The sequence below is a fragment of the Ahaetulla prasina genome, chromosome 1, assembly GCF_028640845.1.
Source record: "Ahaetulla prasina isolate Xishuangbanna chromosome 1, ASM2864084v1, whole genome shotgun sequence".
Lineage (NCBI taxonomy): Eukaryota > Metazoa > Chordata > Lepidosauria > Squamata > Colubridae > Ahaetulla > Ahaetulla prasina.
The window spans coordinates 6,809,376-6,826,602 of record NC_080539.1 but is presented as its reverse complement, the minus strand read 5'-3'; the positions used below and the strand labels follow the sequence as shown (position 1 = coordinate 6,826,602).

At 44.5% G+C, this 17,227-nt stretch overlaps 1 protein-coding gene across 1 annotated transcript in view; it reads left to right on the top strand.

The window, feature by feature from the left end:
* APPBP2 (amyloid beta precursor protein binding protein 2) overlaps window positions 1-17,227 on the top strand; it is a 51,573-nt gene that overhangs the window by 17,914 nt on the left and 16,432 nt on the right. Inside the window, exons 3-5 of the mRNA XM_058164093.1 lie at window positions 2,834-2,985; window positions 7,363-7,486; window positions 14,759-14,927. Of these exons, the coding sequence (XP_058020076.1) occupies window positions 2,834-2,985; window positions 7,363-7,486; window positions 14,759-14,927 (445 nt within the window). The remainder of the gene's footprint in view (window positions 1-2,833; window positions 2,986-7,362; window positions 7,487-14,758; window positions 14,928-17,227) is intronic.

Here is a 17,227-nt window from a genome sequence, read left to right as displayed (position 1 = left end):
ATAGCTGGGTCCAGGGAAGGCTTCTTGAGGAGAGGTCTCACCACCGCCTCCTTCAAGGCGGCGGGGAAAACCCCTTCCATCAAAGAAGCATTTATAATTCCCTGGAGCCAGCCTCGTGTCACTTCCTGAGCAGCCAGCACTAACCAGGAAGGGCACGGGTCCAGTAAACATGTAGTTGCATGTAACCTCCCAGCAACCTGTCCATGTCCTCGGAGCCACAGAATCAAACTCATCCCAAATAACCTCAACAAGGCGTCTCTGTCATCTCAGCTGGATCCTCGCAATCTTGGTCCAAACTATCCCGGAGCTGAACGATTTTATCGTATAGATAACCGTTAAACTCCTCAGCTCGTCCCTGTAAGGGGTCATCCCGTCCCTCTTGATGGAGGAGGGAGCGGGTCACCCGAAACAGGGCGGCCGGGCGGTTATCTGCCGATGCAATGAGGGTGGAAACGTAGGAACGCTTCGCCTCCCTCATTGCCACTAGGTAGGTCCTAGTAAAGGACCTCACTAGTGTCCGATCAGCCTCGGAACAGCTAGACCTCCAAGTACTCTCTAGGCGTCTTCTCCGGCGTTTCATCTCTCTCAGCTCCTCGGAAAACCAGGGAGCCAATTGAGATCTACGCCGGGTCAGAGGCCGCAAAGGCACGACACGGTCCAAAGCCCCAGCTGCGGCCCGTTCCCAGGCCGCAACCAGTTCTTCAGTCGTGCCGTGGGTAAGATCCTCAGGGAATGGCCCAAGTTCCGTCCGGAACCTCTCCGGGTCCATCAGGCGCCTGGGACGGAACCAACGCATTGGCTCCGCCTCCCCGCGGGGGTGGCGGTCCGAAAGTCTAGGCGAAGAAGAAAATGATCTGACCATGACACTGGTTCTTTAACTATATCTCCTAAATCCAGATCATTAACCCACTGACCAGAGATAAAAATCAGGTCTAGCGCGCCTCCCCCAATGTGTGTAGGGCCATCAGTTACTTGAATCAGGTCCAAGGCCGTCATGGAGGCCTGGAACTCCTGAACCACCGTTGATGACAAGCCGGCCGATGGCAGGTTGAAATCCCCCAAGACCAAAAGTCTGGGAATCTCAACCGCCACGCCAGCAAGCACCTCTAGTAGCTCAGGTAGGGCTGTAGTCATGCAGCAAGGAGCCAGGTACGTGATCAACAGCCCCATCTGATTCCGATGGCCCCACTTCACAAGGAGGGATTCACAGCCAGCTATCTGAGGAACAGTGGACTCCCTCGGCCCTAGACTTTCTTTAATCACAACCGCCACCCCCCCACCCCTACCTTGGGCCCTCGGCTGATGGAATGCACGGAAACCCGGAGGGCACAGTTCAACCAGGGGTACACCCCCTTCTGTGCCCAACCAGGTCTCCGTAATGCCCATAAAGTCCGCGGACTCCCTCTGAATAAGGTCACAAATCAGGGGAGCCTTATTGACCACGGACCGGGTATACCATCTCTGGCTGTAATGCTGAGTGATGGAGTCCTTCCTGTTCAACAGATTTGGATTGCAGTTCCAGTTTTGGTGTACTATGTTTGTGTTTCCCCCATTTGCTGAGGGCGTGGAACAAGTTTCTTCCGTAATATAAAATGCGGGGGCTGCTGGAATGAGTTGGGTGGGTGTATTAAAATTTCACCTGCTGTTCTGACTTCCTCTGCAGCTGCAGAGAGGAAAAACTGATACCAATACAAGGAGTGGGTGGGAATCTGTTTGAAAGGGATTAAACAAATCGTTGGATTGTTCAATGCAGAGACTTCCATAAGGCCCTACTGCTGATCTCAGTATCTGTTGACTAGATACGAAGATGCAGTGTTACCCTAAGCATGTTTTTCAAGAATATGTCTCTTGATAATCATCTTCCTGAATCTGCTATTTTTTAAAAGTTCCAGTTGACCTCCAAAATTTGCAAGAGGCTGTAGCTGGCTAGAAATTACATATGACAGGCAGAGTACAAGTACTCCTTGACTTACGACCGTAATGGAGCCTGCCCATTAGGGTCATACATCGTGAAGGTTGTACAACAGGTGACCAAATGACCGGATTCAATTTTACGACCTTTTTTGCAACAATTACAGGTAGTCCTTGATTTGCAACATTTTGTTTAAAGTTACAATGTGACTTCTGACTGTTTTTCCTAATTACGACAGTTGCAACATCCCCATGATCCCATCATCAAAATTCAGAGGCTTGAATTTTGAACACTAAATACGGTTCATATACAACTGGTTCATATTTATGACCATTGCTGCTTCCCAGGGTCATGTGATCGACTTTTGCAGCCTTCTGACAAGCAACCTCTATGGGGAAGTCAGATTCACTTAACAGCAGGGTTCCTAATTTATCAACTGCAGTGATTCACTTAACAATTGTGGCAAGAAAGGTCGTAAAATGGGGCAAAACTCACTTAACAAATCTCATTAACAATATAAATTTTGGGCTCAATTGTGGTCATAAGTTTAGGACTACCTATATTTAACCCCTTACTAGCTATGGTGCAGTTTTGCCGAAAAAGTAAATGCCAGTTCTCAGTAAAAATATAAATTGTGGGTAGGTGACTGTGGGATGCTGCAAACAGCCATAAAACCAGGGCAGTTGTTGAGCACCTGAAATTTGGTCATATGACCTCTGGTTGTCGGAACTTTGGAGCTAAGTTGTATGTACCTTTGGGGGGGGGGTGTCCATCCTAACATTGAAAGATCGCTTAATGACCAGTCGCAAGTCAAGGACTACCTGCATTTTTAATAGACATAAAAAAGACTGCAACCCTCTAGCATTGATAGAAGGCAGGAACATGCTCTTATCTCCACTGGTGCTCCTTTTTCTTTTCTAGGCATCTCCTTCATCACTGCTTTCAGGCGTTGATGGATCACGGAGTAAAAGTTGCTTCAGTCTTGGCCTACTCATTCAGTCGGAGGTGTTCCTACATTGCAGAATCAGATGCTGCCGTAAAAGAAAAAGCGATCCAGATTGGGTTTGTCTTAGGTAACTCTCTGCAGATAAAATATTAGCCACTTCACTTCGTTACAGGTACCTTTAAAAGAGCCATGGTGACACAGTGGTTGGAATGCAGTATTGCAGGCTAACTCTGCCCACTGCTAAGCGTTCGATTCTGATTGGCTCTGGGTTAACTCAGCCTTCCAGCCTTCCGAGGTTGGTAAAATGAGGATACAAATTGTTGGGGGCAATATGCTGACTCTGTAAACACCTTAGAGAGGTATGTAAAGCACTATGAAGCGGTATACAAGTCTAAGTATAAAAATCGAATAAATAAAATAAATAAATAAAATAAATAAGTGCTATTGCTACTGCTTTTAAGGTTATGTAAATTTAGCACCTTGTCGTTTTCAAAACAAACCATCTCTAGCAAACTGAACATGGAGAGTTTAGTTTGTCTCATTAGGTAGATTTATTTATTTATTTTATTTATTTATTTATTAAATTTTTATACCGCCCTTCTCCTGAAGGACTCAGGGCGGTGTACAGCCAGAGATAAAAAGTTAATATACATACAATTTAAAACCAAAATTTAAAACTAAGCAAATTACAAAAGGCCAATATTAAAATTTAAAAAACCCTAAGGCAATAAAAACCCAATTTAAAATTAATAACACTATTATGCCAGTCCCGCTTGAATAAATAGATGTGTTTTCAGCTCACGGCGAAAGGTCCGAAGATCAGGTACTTGGCGTAAGCCAGGGGGAAGTTCATTCCAGAGCGTCGGGGCTCCAACAGAGTACAGAGACAGCTTTGGTCGCGTTGGTGGATGACCTCTGGAGGGCCAGGGATAGGGGTTGTTCCTCTGCCCTGGTCCTATTAGATCTCTCAGCGGCTTTCGATACCATCGACCATGGTATCTTGCTGCACCGGTTGGAGGGGTTGGGAGTGGGAGGCACCGTTTATCGGTGGTTCTCCTCCTATCTCTCCGACCGGTCGCAGACCGTGTTGACGGGGGCAGAGATCGACCGCGAGGCGCCTCACTTGTGGGGTGCTGCAGGGGTCGATTCTCTCGCCTCTCCTGTTCAACATCTATATGAAGCCGTTGGGTGAGGTCATCAGTGGTTTCGGGGTGAGTTACCACCTGTACGCTGATGATACGCAGCTGTACTTTTCCACCCCGGACCACCCCAACGAAGCTGTCGAAGTGCTGTCCCGGTGTCTGGAAGCCGTACGGGTCTGGATGGGGAGAAACAGACTCAAGCTCAATCCCTCCAAGATGGAGTGGCTGTGGATGCCGGCACCCCGGTACAGCCAGCTGCAGCCGCAGCTGGCTGTCGGGGGCGAGTTATTGGCCCCAATGGAAAGGGTGCGCAACTTGGGCGTCCTCCTGGATGGGCGGCTGTCATTTGATGATCATTTGGTGGCCGTATCCAGGAGGGCTTTTTACCAAGTACGCTTGGTCCGCCAGTTGCGCCCCTTCCTTGACCGGGATGCCTTATGCACGGTCACTCACGCTCTTGTCACTTCCCGTTTGGATTATTGCAATGCTCTCTACATGGGGCTGCCCTTGAAGTGCACCCGGAGGCTGCAGCTAGTCCAGAATTCAGCTGCGCGGGTAATAGTGGGAGCAACTCGTTGCTCCCATGTAACACCAATCCTGCGCGGCTTGCACTGGCTTCCTGTGGTCTTTCGGGTGCGCTTTAAGATTTTGGTTACCACCTTTAAAGCGCTCCATGGCTTAGGGCCCGGGTACTTACGGGACCGCCTGCTGTTAACGCATGCCTCCCACCGACCCGTACGCTCTCACAGAGAGGGTCTTCTCAGGGTGCCGTCCACCAAACAATGTCGGCTGGCGGCCCCCAGGGGAAGGGCCTTCTCTGTGGGAGCTCCTACGCTCTGGGACGAACTTCCTCCTGGACTATGTCAAGTGCCTGATCTTCGGACCTTTCGCCGTGAGCTGAAAACGCATTTATTTATTCAAGCGGGACTGGCATAATATTAATATTTTTAATATTTTTAATATTTTAAAATTTTAACTGGGGTTTTATTATTATATGGTTTATAATTTTAAATTTTAAACTTTTAAATGTGGCCATTTTTTTTCTAAATATGCTCGGTTTTAAATTGTCGTTTTAATTGTACATTTCTGTGTTTTTTATCTTTTGGCTGTACACCGCCCTGAGTCCTTCGGGAGAAGGGCGGTATAAAAATTTAATAAATAAATAAACAGAGAAGGCCCTGCTCCTGGGGGCCGACAGCCGACATTGTTTGGCGGACAGCACCCTGAGAAGACCCTCTCTGTGGGAGCGTACGGGTCGGTGGGAGGCATAAGGTAACAGCAGGCGGTCTCGTAAGTACCCGGGTCCCAAGCCATGGAGCGCTTTAAAGTTGGAGACCAAAATCTTGAAGCGCACCCGAAAGACCACAGGAAGCCAGTGCAAACTGCGTAGTAGCGATGTTACATGGGAGCCATGAGTGGCTCCCATTACTACTCGCGCAGCCGCGTTCTGGACTAACTGCAGTGTCCAGGTGCACCTCAATGGCAGCCCCATTTAGAGAGCATTGCAATAATGAATTGTTGTAGATGTTGTAGGGAGAAGACAGAAAGTTAGAAGAGGTTAGACAGATTCCGGTTCAAATTCGTACTTAAGTGTAGACTTGCTGCGTCCTACCTGATTCAGCTGTCCCGCTAATCATACATCATTCAAGGAGTAACTATTTTCGATAGGAGCAAGATTGCAAGGCTTTCGCTTTTCCTTTTGGAACAAAAATCTATGTGGTATAAATCTATGTGGTCATCTTACGACCACAGTTGAACCCCACATTTCTGTTGTTAAGCAAGACAGTTGTTGAGTTTTGCCCCATTTTATGACCTTTCTTGCCACAGTTGTTATGTGAATAATAGCAGTTAAGTTAGGAGCACAGTTATTGAATGAATCTGGTTTCCCCATTGACTTTGCTTGTCAGAAGATCACAAAAGGTGATCACATGACCCCGGGACATGGCAACCATCATAAATATGAACCAGTTGCCAAGCGTCTGAATTTTGATCACGTGACTGTGGAGATGCTGCGACAGCCACAAGTGTGAAAAACAGTCGTAAGTCACTTTTTTTCAGTGCCGTTCTAATTTCAAATGGTCACTAAGCGAATGGTTGTAAGTCAAGAACTGTCTGTGTTCAAAATAATTGTTGCAGTCGTTTATCCAATGTTTCCATCCCTTTTTCACCTTTCTGTGGCTTCAGCAGTAGGGACGTATGTAGAAGGTGGAAGGTCTCTTTTCTTGAAACCTCTCTGTCTGTTTGTCTCTGCTAGAAAAACAGGAATGTGCAGTTTAGCCTCTAGAAGCATGACCAATTTGTGTGAGAGACCAACTCGAAGCTGTTGCTAAATTCCAAACAAGCCAGGGCTGTTTGGGTCTGAAACCAACTTTTTTCTGGGAGAATCCATTCAACACGTACATTGTAAATGACAAGGCCTTTCTCAAATCAGTTTGTCCTGCTGAATCATTAAGAAGAAAGAGAATTGTAGTCTTCACTCTGAAAAAGTATGAAGGAAAGATACATTTAAAATGTAAAAGGACACTCCCTAATTTATCGCTAATTCTTCTTAAATGTTAAAAGCCATTACAACCGTTACCACTTTAGGCCTTGCTCACGGCCTTGCCTTAGTCAGCTCCCCTTTTGGATTACTGCAATATACTCTACATGGGGCTGTCCTTGAAGACCATCTGGAAGTAGCAAATATGCAGTTTTGGGTGCCCCACCATTTTTTGTTAGTGGGGTTTAAAACAAAGCAAAATCTGCCGTCATTGTTTTTATTATTATTATTATTATTATTATTATTATTATTATTATTATTATTATTATTATTATTATTATTTCAATTTCTATACCGCCCATCTCCCAAAGGACTCAGGGCGGTTTACAGCCTGATACAACAACAGATACAAAAATTAAAAAACAAATTTAAAAGACTGATTCAAAATTGGCTGAAAATTCCAAAAACTAATAAAAACCCCCATTAAAAACTATTAGGCCAGACCTGCGCGGTGGAATAAAAGAGTCTTCAGCTCGCGTCGGAAGGTCCGGAGGTCAGGGAGTTGGCGTATCCCTGGAGGTAGCTCGTTCCAGAGGGCTGGGGCCCCCACAGAGAAGGCCCTCCCCCTGGGGGTCGCCAGTCGACATATGTGTTTTTTATGACTATTGAAAAATCACCCCAGTAACTGACCTCTTTTCTTAATCAGCATGCTTAAATATTAGCAGACAGCTTGAATTTCTTATTTAGACCTCCTGGTAGTTTACAAACAGGATAAATGTGACCCAACGCTTATTAGCATTAAAGTCAAGATTGGACGTCACTGTCTTTTAAAATAAGATCAATTGTGTTTTGGAAATAGGCAGTGATATCTTGATCTTTTTAGGGGGGTTCCTGTCTGATGCTGGCTGGTACAGTGATGCTGAAAAGGTCTTCCTTTCCTGCCTTCAGTTATGTACCCTTCATGATGAGATGCTCCACTGGTTTCGTGCCGTCGAATGTTGCGTCAGGTAAGCATTGCTCTGTCTTGAAGGCTGAAAAAAAAATCAAGCAGCAAAATGCACCTCTACTTGTACAAAGGGATTATCCAGATGTTACAACACATGGTTGCTTTTTCTGTCCTCCCCAAACAGGAGTAACAGGATGGAGGAAGGAAAAAAAAAAGATTTCTGTAAACAGTTTCTCCTTTGTCTGACCCGTTCCACACAAGAAGGGGTTACAAGAGAGTAAGCAGTTGGGGAATACACCAAGCTGCTTGTGTAGTATACTTGCAGCTACTGGTGCAGGCACATTGCTTTTTATGTCTATTCCACATTCTGTGCCTATTTACTCTCGTGTAATCCCTTCCTCTCCAAAGAATGTAATTGCAAACATCAATTCACTTCTATGAAGGAATTATCCAGATGTTACAATATATGATTGTTTTTTCTCTCCTCCAAACACTGCGATGGAGGAAGAAGAAAAAAAGTGATTTCTTTAAACAGTCTCCTGCATCTGAGCCATTCCCAACACTTGCAGAGCAGAGAGATTGGAGAAGAAGGGATTACCAGAGAGTAAGCAGTTGGGGAATATGTCAAAATGTTTGTGTAGTGCACTTGCAGCTGCTGGTGCCAGCACATTGCTTTCTATGTGTATCCCATTGTGTGTCTACTTACTTGTAATCCCTTCCTCGCCAATGAATGTAAATGCAAATTAATTAATTAATTAAAATTATTCCCTTGTTAATTCCAAGGGGCAGTGGAATGCTTAGCAGGCAAACAAAGTGGAAGGTATGAACCTGATTAGTCTTGTCAGTGTAGTCGCGGTCATGTGATTTCCCACTTAGTGACCACTTCACTTAGCAACAGTTGCTGATCCCAACTGAGGTCACTGAACAGGACTACTTATATATTGAAGTTCAGTAGAGATAGCAACATCCAAGATACCTTAGAATACACATCTTCCCTATTTACAAGACCCTCTAGAACTAGATGATAAAAATTGGAACAGCGCTCTGCTCATTACCAAATTGGAAGATTTACAGGAACCAATGGAATATTGTATCCATAGAAATATGGCAAGCAACAGAAAAAAAATCAGTGCAAATTCTAACTGTAGGAGAAGGACTGGCCAGTATCAGGGGTAGGAGTTAAAAGAGGGATCAGCCTAGAATTCCTTTGTAGCCACAAGCTAGAGCTAAGTCCAGCTCTCCTTGAGCGCCATGAACCCTTATCTAACTTTAACCAGGTGCTGACTGTTAGTTGAGAAGATTCTTGTACATTGGCTTTTAGCAGTAAATCACATCAATTGAACTTTCTTATGGACCTGGTCTTTCTAGCCTGACATTAATGAAACTATATCAGCAAATGTGGGGGACAGCACTGACCAACATATTGGAACAGGCCAATTTACATTCTAATAGACGAACCCCCCCCCCCTCCAAAAGGGACTTAACAGAATGTGCATCCTATTATACAATGCTCTTAATTTCACATGCTAGCAAAATAATGCTTGGGATTAGCCAATGCAGGTCAGGGCCCTGCCTAGACAAGGAGGTGCCAGATGTGCTTCAAAAAACAGAGAAATGGATTGTGGGTTGTGTCAGTTGTGTCAAGCTGGTGGTGTGTGGTTAGGAAAATGGCAATCACAGAACGTCTTAGGAGAAACCTACCGTATATGCAGATCAGGAAGCTGCAGTACAGACACAACATTGGCTTTAGATTGGCAAAGGAGTGAGACAAGGCTGCCTATTGTCTTTTATTTATTCAGCCTGCATGCTGATGATGCATTATGTGGCTCTGATTTGAAAGACGATAAGCATGATTTTAAAATTGGAGGAGGAAATATTAGTAATAAGCACAATGCTAATGACAAAGGTCATTGCCGTTGTTTTGATTTTTTTATTTTGCCCTGTAAAGACACCTCCAATGTAGAGAAAGCCTGCTGGGGTGTCTGAAGAGAATAAGCACATCTAGCTTTACAAATCGGTTGTATATAGTACCACTTTATAATGCCTTGGTAAGACCACACTTGAAATACTGCATCCAGTTTTGGTCGCCACAATTTTAAAAAGATGCTGAGAGTCTAGAACGAGTGCAGAGAAGAGCAACAAAGACGATTAGGGGATATGGTTGTAGGAATTTCTTTTTAATGAAAAGAAAGGCTAGGGTGACATGATAGCAGTGTTCCGATATTTGTGGGGCTGCCACAAAGAAGAGGGAGTCAGACCTAACTAATCAAGGAGAGAAGCAACCTAGAACTGAGGAGAAATTTCCTGACATTTCGAAGAGATTGGAAAAACCATTTGACTAAAATGTATAGGATCTTCTGTTTGCTGTTCCCGACTTAACAGTAGTTCATTCGGTGACCATTCAGAGTTACGATAGCACTGAAAAAGTGACCTACGACCATTTTACACTCTTAAGATTGTTGCAACATCCCCATTGTCTCATTATCAAAATTCAGATGCTTGGAGCAGACTCATATTTATGACGGTCGCAGTGTCCCAGGGTCTTGGGATTACCTTTTGTGACCTTCTGATAAGAAAAGTCAATGAGGAGGCCAGATTCTCTTAACTGTGTTACTCACGTTACTGCAGTGATTGGCTTAACCGTTGTGGCAAGAAAAGTTATAAAATGAGATAACTCGCTTAACAAATGTCTTGCTTATGAACAGGAATTTTTTGGGTCAGTTGTCATAAGTTGAGGACTACTTGTATTTTAGTCAGTGCTGCTACTTTTATGTTTCACTGTTTGCACAACAAGGAAGAAAGATGCTGTTCTTTATATTTTTATGAGTAACTTAAAGGAGGGAACCAACACTGTTCCTCCTTCATAAATAAGTACCAGTTAGTATGTTAATACCAATTACTTATTAAGGATGAATTGACAAACTGACTCACCTGCCTTTGGGTTTTCATTTAACTCCTTAGAGCCAGTGCCTGCTTCACCTCATTTGTGTTTTTACCGTGGTTTAAATCAGCGGTTCTCAACCTGTGGGTCGCGATCCTGTTGGGGGTCGAATGACGATTTGCCAGGGGTCGCCTAAGACCATCGGAAATACGGGAAGTATACCTGCGAGTCGAAGAATTGCGCTCATGGTTGACTCCACAAGCCAGCTGCAGGCTCTTCAAATCGCTAGCCGAACTCGGCTTCAGGCGCGATGAATTAAAAAAGAAAGAAATCTTTGCTCCGATGTCTCCCTCTCAAGCCAGCTGCAATCACTCCCAATCGCTAGCCTAATCTGGCTTCAGGCGCGATAAAGTTAATAGGGGAGGAGTCTCCGCTTTAATGCCTCCATCCTCAAGGCAATCGCAAGCAGTTCAGATCGCTAGTCGATACGGCTTCAGGTGCGATCAATTCAAAAAAACAGTTTGCCACTTTTTTTCTCCTTCTGCGGTTGGGGTCGCCACATCGTGGGGAATTGTATTAAAGGGGTCGCAGCACTATAAAGGTTGAGAACCACTGGTTTAAATGGAAAATTTTGTCTAAGCAAAAAAATAGTAGGTGGGGAAATTTAATGATAGGAAAAGCTTGTACTTACATTATTACTATTACTACTACTACTATTGTTGTTGTTGTTGTTGTTGTAATGTGTGTATCATTTATATGCCATCCTACTCCCAGTTATTTAACAGTTTGCAGTTTGCAAATTGTTAAAAAAACATTTAAACACAAGGAACAATACAGGCAGTCCTCAACTTACAACAGTTCGTTTAGTGACCGTTCAAAGTTACAATGACACTGAAAAAAGTGACTTACGACCGTTTTTCACACTTATTGACCTTTGTAACATCCCCATGATCATGTGATCAAAACTCAGATACTTGGCAACTGGTTTATATGTATGATTGTTGCAGTGTCCCAGGGTCACCTTTTGTGACCCTTTTGTGACCTTCTGACAAGCAGAGTCCATGAGAAAGCCAGATTCCCTTAACAACCGTGTGACTAACTTATCAACTTCAGTGATTCACTTAAGAACGGTGGCAGGAAAGGTTGTAAAATGGGGCAAAACTCACTTAATTAATGTTTCACTTAAGAATATACATTTGGGCTCAATTGTGGTTGTAAGTCAAGAAATACCTATATTAATCACACACACACACACACACACACACACACACACACACACACACACACCACAAAACTAAAGAACAGAAATGGCAGGGAACGAAAACCTGGATGGGAAGAAGGAAAAGGAACAAAAAAAAACATTAGTCATCTTTGCCAAAAGCCTTGGTGAAGAACCACGTCTTTGGGATCCTTTGAAATAGCGTAGAACAGGGTCTACTCAAATCTCTATTAAAGATACAAATGGGAGGGGAAATCAAAATACAGAAAATATCCAGAATTATCTGCCTCTCTATGATTTCCTGGGGAGGAAAGCCATGGCAAATCTAGACAGCGTACTAAAAAGCAGAGACATCACCCTGCCAACAAAAGTGCGTATAGTCAAGGCTCTGGTTTTCCCAGTTGCAATGGATGGCTGTGAAAGTTGGACCGTAAGAGGAAGGCTGAGCGCCAAAGAATTGAGGCCTTTGAACTCTGGTGCTGGAGAAGACTTCTGCGAGTCCCTTGGACTGCAAGGCCATCCAACCGGTCAGTCCTAGAGGAGATCAACCCTGACTGCTCTTTAGAAGGCCAGATCCTGAAGAGGAAAGTCAAATCCTTTGGCCACTTAATGAGAAGGAAGAACTCACTGGAGAAGAGCCGAATGCTGGGAACGATGGAGGGCAAAAGAAGAAGGGGATGACAGAGAACGAGGTGGCTGGATGGAGTCACTGAAGCAGTCGGCGTGAGTTTAAATGGACTCCAAAGGATGTTAGAGGACAGGAAGGCCTGGCGGAACGTTGTCCATGGGGTCGCGATGGGTCGGACACCACTTCGCAACTAACAACAACAACAACAACAACTATGATTTGGTGCCTGTGAAGAAGGGTTATTTTAAACTGAAGAATGCTCAGAGAAGCCTGGAGAGAAAGACATTACGGCCAGTCCTCAACTTAACAACTGACAGTTCAAAGTTACAACGGCACTAAAAAAAGTGGCTTACGACCATTTTTCACACTTATGACTGTTGCAGCATCCCCATGGTCATTTGATTTACACCTGGATGTTTGGCAAGCGACTCCTATTTATGACAGTTGCAGTGTCCTGAGGTCACGGGATCCCCTTTGGCAACCTTCTGACAAGCAAAGCCAATGGGAAAGCCGGATTCACTTAACAACCATGTTACTAACTTAAGAACAGCAATGATTCCCTTAACAAATGTGGTAAGAAAAGTTGTAAATGGAGCAAAGCTCACTGAACCAACTCCTCACTAAGCAACATAAGTGTTGGGCTCAATTGTAGTCATAAGTTGAGGACTGTCTGGACAGGTAGTTTCTGACTTATGACCGGGATTGTGCATGGCAATTACGATTATAAATTGGAATGATTATAAAACAGGTCACCATATGGCCAGTCTCAATTTTAGAATCCTTTTCATGACGATCATTAATCAAATGTAACAGTCGTTAAGTGAACCCATTATTAGCTATGGGCCAGTTTTTCCCAGGAACCAGAAGTAAACACTTAATTTCCAACAAAAACATTATAAATTGTAGTCATGTGACTGAAGCACCACAAACGGCCAGCAAAGTCACTCTCTTGTTTCTGTCAAGTTGCTCAAGACACCAATAATTACTTTCATAAGTGCTTTCCGTATTGTCGTTTGTCTAAATCACATTTTTTTCCCGTCATGAAAAAAAGAAAGGATTTGCGGGTTAAGCTTTATGTGTTTTGTTTAATACATAAATTCAGAGGCCACCCAATTTCAAACAGTTCTTGAAGGGGGCTTACAAAGGAACAATTAAAAAAACAAGCTGTACTCCTCCAGAAAATTTCTCCAAGGTATGTCTTTATAATACTAAAATACCAGTTCTAATTTAGAAGCACGTTGGCCTAGCTTGGACATAAATACTTCAGTACAATAAAAGCTGCTAGTTACAAAATCACGGTAACTCTCATACCTGGAGAATAAAAAAATATAAAAGCAGGAAAGTCACTTCTTAGGTGGAGGATGAAAGTTCTTTTCATAATCTCTGATCACAATACCTTACCTTCCTTAGTGGTGGTGTAATTTCATCAGAACCGGAAAGTATATTAATTTTTCTGATTATAAAGGAGAATTAACACAGTATCTTGATTCCTAGTTAACTATTAAACCATAGGTTTTCCACTTCCGATGGAATGAACTTCTCTAGTTTGGCCCATTCCGTATGTTTTGCATTGCTGCATACAAATATGTAGAGAGGCAATAAATGTCATTAGTCTGGTAAGCCATGGTTTATTAGAATTGAGCTGTTGGGGATGAAGGTTTTCTGTGTCTTGCTGCTTGTGGATTAACAGACATATTTTTATTGCTTACTATTTTAAGGCAAGGGTGAGAAATCTCCCCGATTCCTTAATAATCGTGCCATTTCTGTCCAGGTAGTCCTCAACTTACAACCATTTGTTTACTGGCCATTTGAAGTTAACAACAGCACTGAAAAGAGTGACTTATGGCTGCTTTTCACACTTAATGGCCATGTGGCATCTCCACAGTTACATAATCTAAGTTCAGGTATTTGACGATCGGTTCATATTTATGACAGTTGCAGTGTTCTGGGGTCCTGGGATCACCTTGTGCAGCCTTCTGGCAAGCAGAATCAACGGGGAAGCCAGATTCACGTAATAACTTAGTAACAACTACAGTCATTTACTTAACTGTGGCAAGAACGGTCGTAAAATGGGGCAAAACTCAACTGTCTCACTTAGCAAAAGAAATGTTGGGCTCAATTGTTGTAAGTTGAGGATTGTCTGTACAGGCAGTCCTGAACTTACAACCATAATTGAGCCCAAAATTTATGTTGCTAAGTGACAAACTTGTTAAGTGAGTTTTGCTCTATTTTACAACTTTTCTTGCCACACTTGTTAAGTGAATCATTGCATTTGTGAAATTAACAACCTGGTTGTTAAGTGAATCTGGATTCCATATTGACTGCTTGTCAGGAGGTTGCAAAAGGTGATCACATGACCCCGGACACTGCAACCATCATAAGTACAAGTCAGTTGCCAAGCATCTGAATTTTGATCACATGACCGTAGGGATGCTGTAAAGGTTGTAAAGTCTGAAAAATGGTGTAAGTCACATTTTTCAGTGCTGTTGTAACTTTGAATGGTCGTTGAATGAACTGTTGTATGTTGAGCATTCTCTTTAGTCTTGTATGAGAAGCATTCAATAAGTTGTGGGTCATAACACAATTTCCTGGATCTCTTTCCTAGGTTATTGCATGTCCGGAACGGCAATTGTAAATATCACTTGGGAGAAGAAACCTTCAAATTAGCACAATCTTATATGGAAAAACTAGCCGAGCACGGCCAGCAAGCCAACAAAGCTGCCCTCTACGGAGAGCTGTGTGCTCTGCTCTTTGCAAAAAGTCATTATGATGAGGTGAGTCTGAAAAACAGCCGGGTGCTTTCTCTCCATGCGAGAGTTGGCTTTGAATTAACTGAGCAACTGTTGTGCCTCGCCCGTCCTCCTCTCCACAGCCGGGCCCCTCCCATCTCCTGCTATCTCAGCCAGAGACTGATAGTGAAGAAGAATGGCCTGGCATGCCTCCAGCCTCCAGCCCTGGCACCATGCCCGGGCAGACTGAGCAAACAAACCTCCCTCCTATAGCATGTGAGCAGGAAGCCAGCCACGAGCTAGAATTGCTGGCAGCTGAGGAAGAAGACGAAAAGTGGAAAGATCCCCGCTTCCGGAGAATGGAGAGGCGACATCAGCAAAAGGAAGGGAGGGGCAGGCCTGGATAAGTGCTGAGTCATGGAGCCACACCCCATGGCCTATATAAAGGATCTGCTTTTTGGCATTCCTTGAGTCAGGCAAAGTCTTATCTGGTTGCTGAAGTCACACTTTGGAATCCTGCCTGCCCTGAGAACTCTGACAGGAATTTGGCAAAGCTGCAGAGGCTTCGTGGCCACGCTTGATACAGACTTCCCAGACCCGGCCGTCAGAGGAGGAGTGGGACACGACAGCAACAGCACGCAGGCAGATAGAAAAGGCTCCAATGATTTTGCAGCAAGGTTCTTACATGATGCCAACAGTACTTGGGTAAAGTTAGCCTTCTTCCCAGGTTTAAACGTTGAGATCTGCAAGAACACCAAGTTTGTCTTGGCCACAGTAAGGCCTGGTTGGCAGGAACCGGCACTTCACCCATCAGTTGGGAACAGATACTTGCTGGCTGTAGAGGTCTCCTTTCCACATCTTAGCCCCAGGATGGAGAACCTATGGCATGCATGCCACATGGAGCCGTATCAGTGGGCACGCAAGCATTGCCCTAGCTCAGCTCCAGTGCATCAGCCAGCTGATTTTCGGGCCTTCCAGGCCCACCGGAAGTCAGGAAACAGGTTGTTTCCGGCCTCTGGAGGGCCTCCGAAGGGTTGGGGAAAGCCTGTTTTTCACTCTCCCCAGGCTCCAGAGGCTTTCTAGCCCAGAGGCCTTCCGGAGGCCGGAAACAGCCCGTTTCCTGACTTCCGGTGGATTGGAAGGCCCGTTTTTCACTCTCTTCAGGCTCCAGAGGCTTTCTAGGGGTCGGGAAATGGGCTGTTTCCAGCCTCCAGAGGGCCTCTGCGGGTGGGTTTTTCACCCTCCCCAGGCTCCAAGAAAGCCTCTGGAGCCTGGGGCGGGCAAAAAATGGGCCTTCCTGGCCCATTGTGCCATTGTATGCCAAAAGCGGGGGGGGGGGAGCGCCAGGGGCATTGCACACGCATGCACCGGGGGGGGGTAGGGCACATTGAATTATGGGTGTGGGCACACACACGTGCAACACACACACATGATCCCCGCACCTTTGGCACATGACGGCAAAAAGGTTAGCCATCACTGCCTTAGCCAGTACTCCTTGGCCTCAGGCAGGCCGTTTCCTTGATTTCAACATCAAACCTCTGGTGCAGTGTTCAGTGGTCGGTCCTACAGCAGTTCCTCAAGGCTCGAAGTTTGAATGCCCAAATGGACATGTATGAAAGAAGTGTGGGGACAAGATTGAATTTATTTATTTGTTTGTTTGTTTATTTGAGGGTCCTTGCTGCTCTCTAAGCTTGCTTACTTTCTTGCAGATGTTTTATTAACCAAACTAGGTAATAACATCAGTGCTGGTACATCAGGTAACTAGGTAACATCACTAGCACTGATGATATTACCTAGCTTGGGTAATGAAACATCTGCAAGAAAGCTATCAAGCTCAGAGCGTACCAAGGACCTCTCATGTCAACCATGAGCTACAATATTCTCCTTTATTAGTATTCATTTGGTTAGATTTCTATCCCTGGTTTGTTATTTTACAAGTCACTCAAATATACGTCCTCCTATTTTCGTACAAAAATCTTGTCTCTGCAGCTCCCACTTCTTTCCAGTAACACCCCAAAGTTTAAGTTGTTGTCCCCCCCTCCCCCCCAGACAAATGATTCTGTGCTGTCTGGAGAAGCACAAGTCCATCAAAAATCATCAAAAAGAATCACCTTGAGGCGAGATGTGTGGAAAACAAATCATATCAAATCAGTAAATAAAATTAGTGCAGTCCTGAAAACAGCTTCTGCATTCAGAATGACTCCCTCTCGAATCTGAGTCTTCCATCACTGTCCAAATCCAGTAGCTTCCGGGCACTCTTGGTTTTGTGTTTGACAATAAGGCAGCCTTGGTTGTGTTGACTGGGGATTTGTCGTGTCCCACTCCTCTGCTGACGGCCGGGTCAG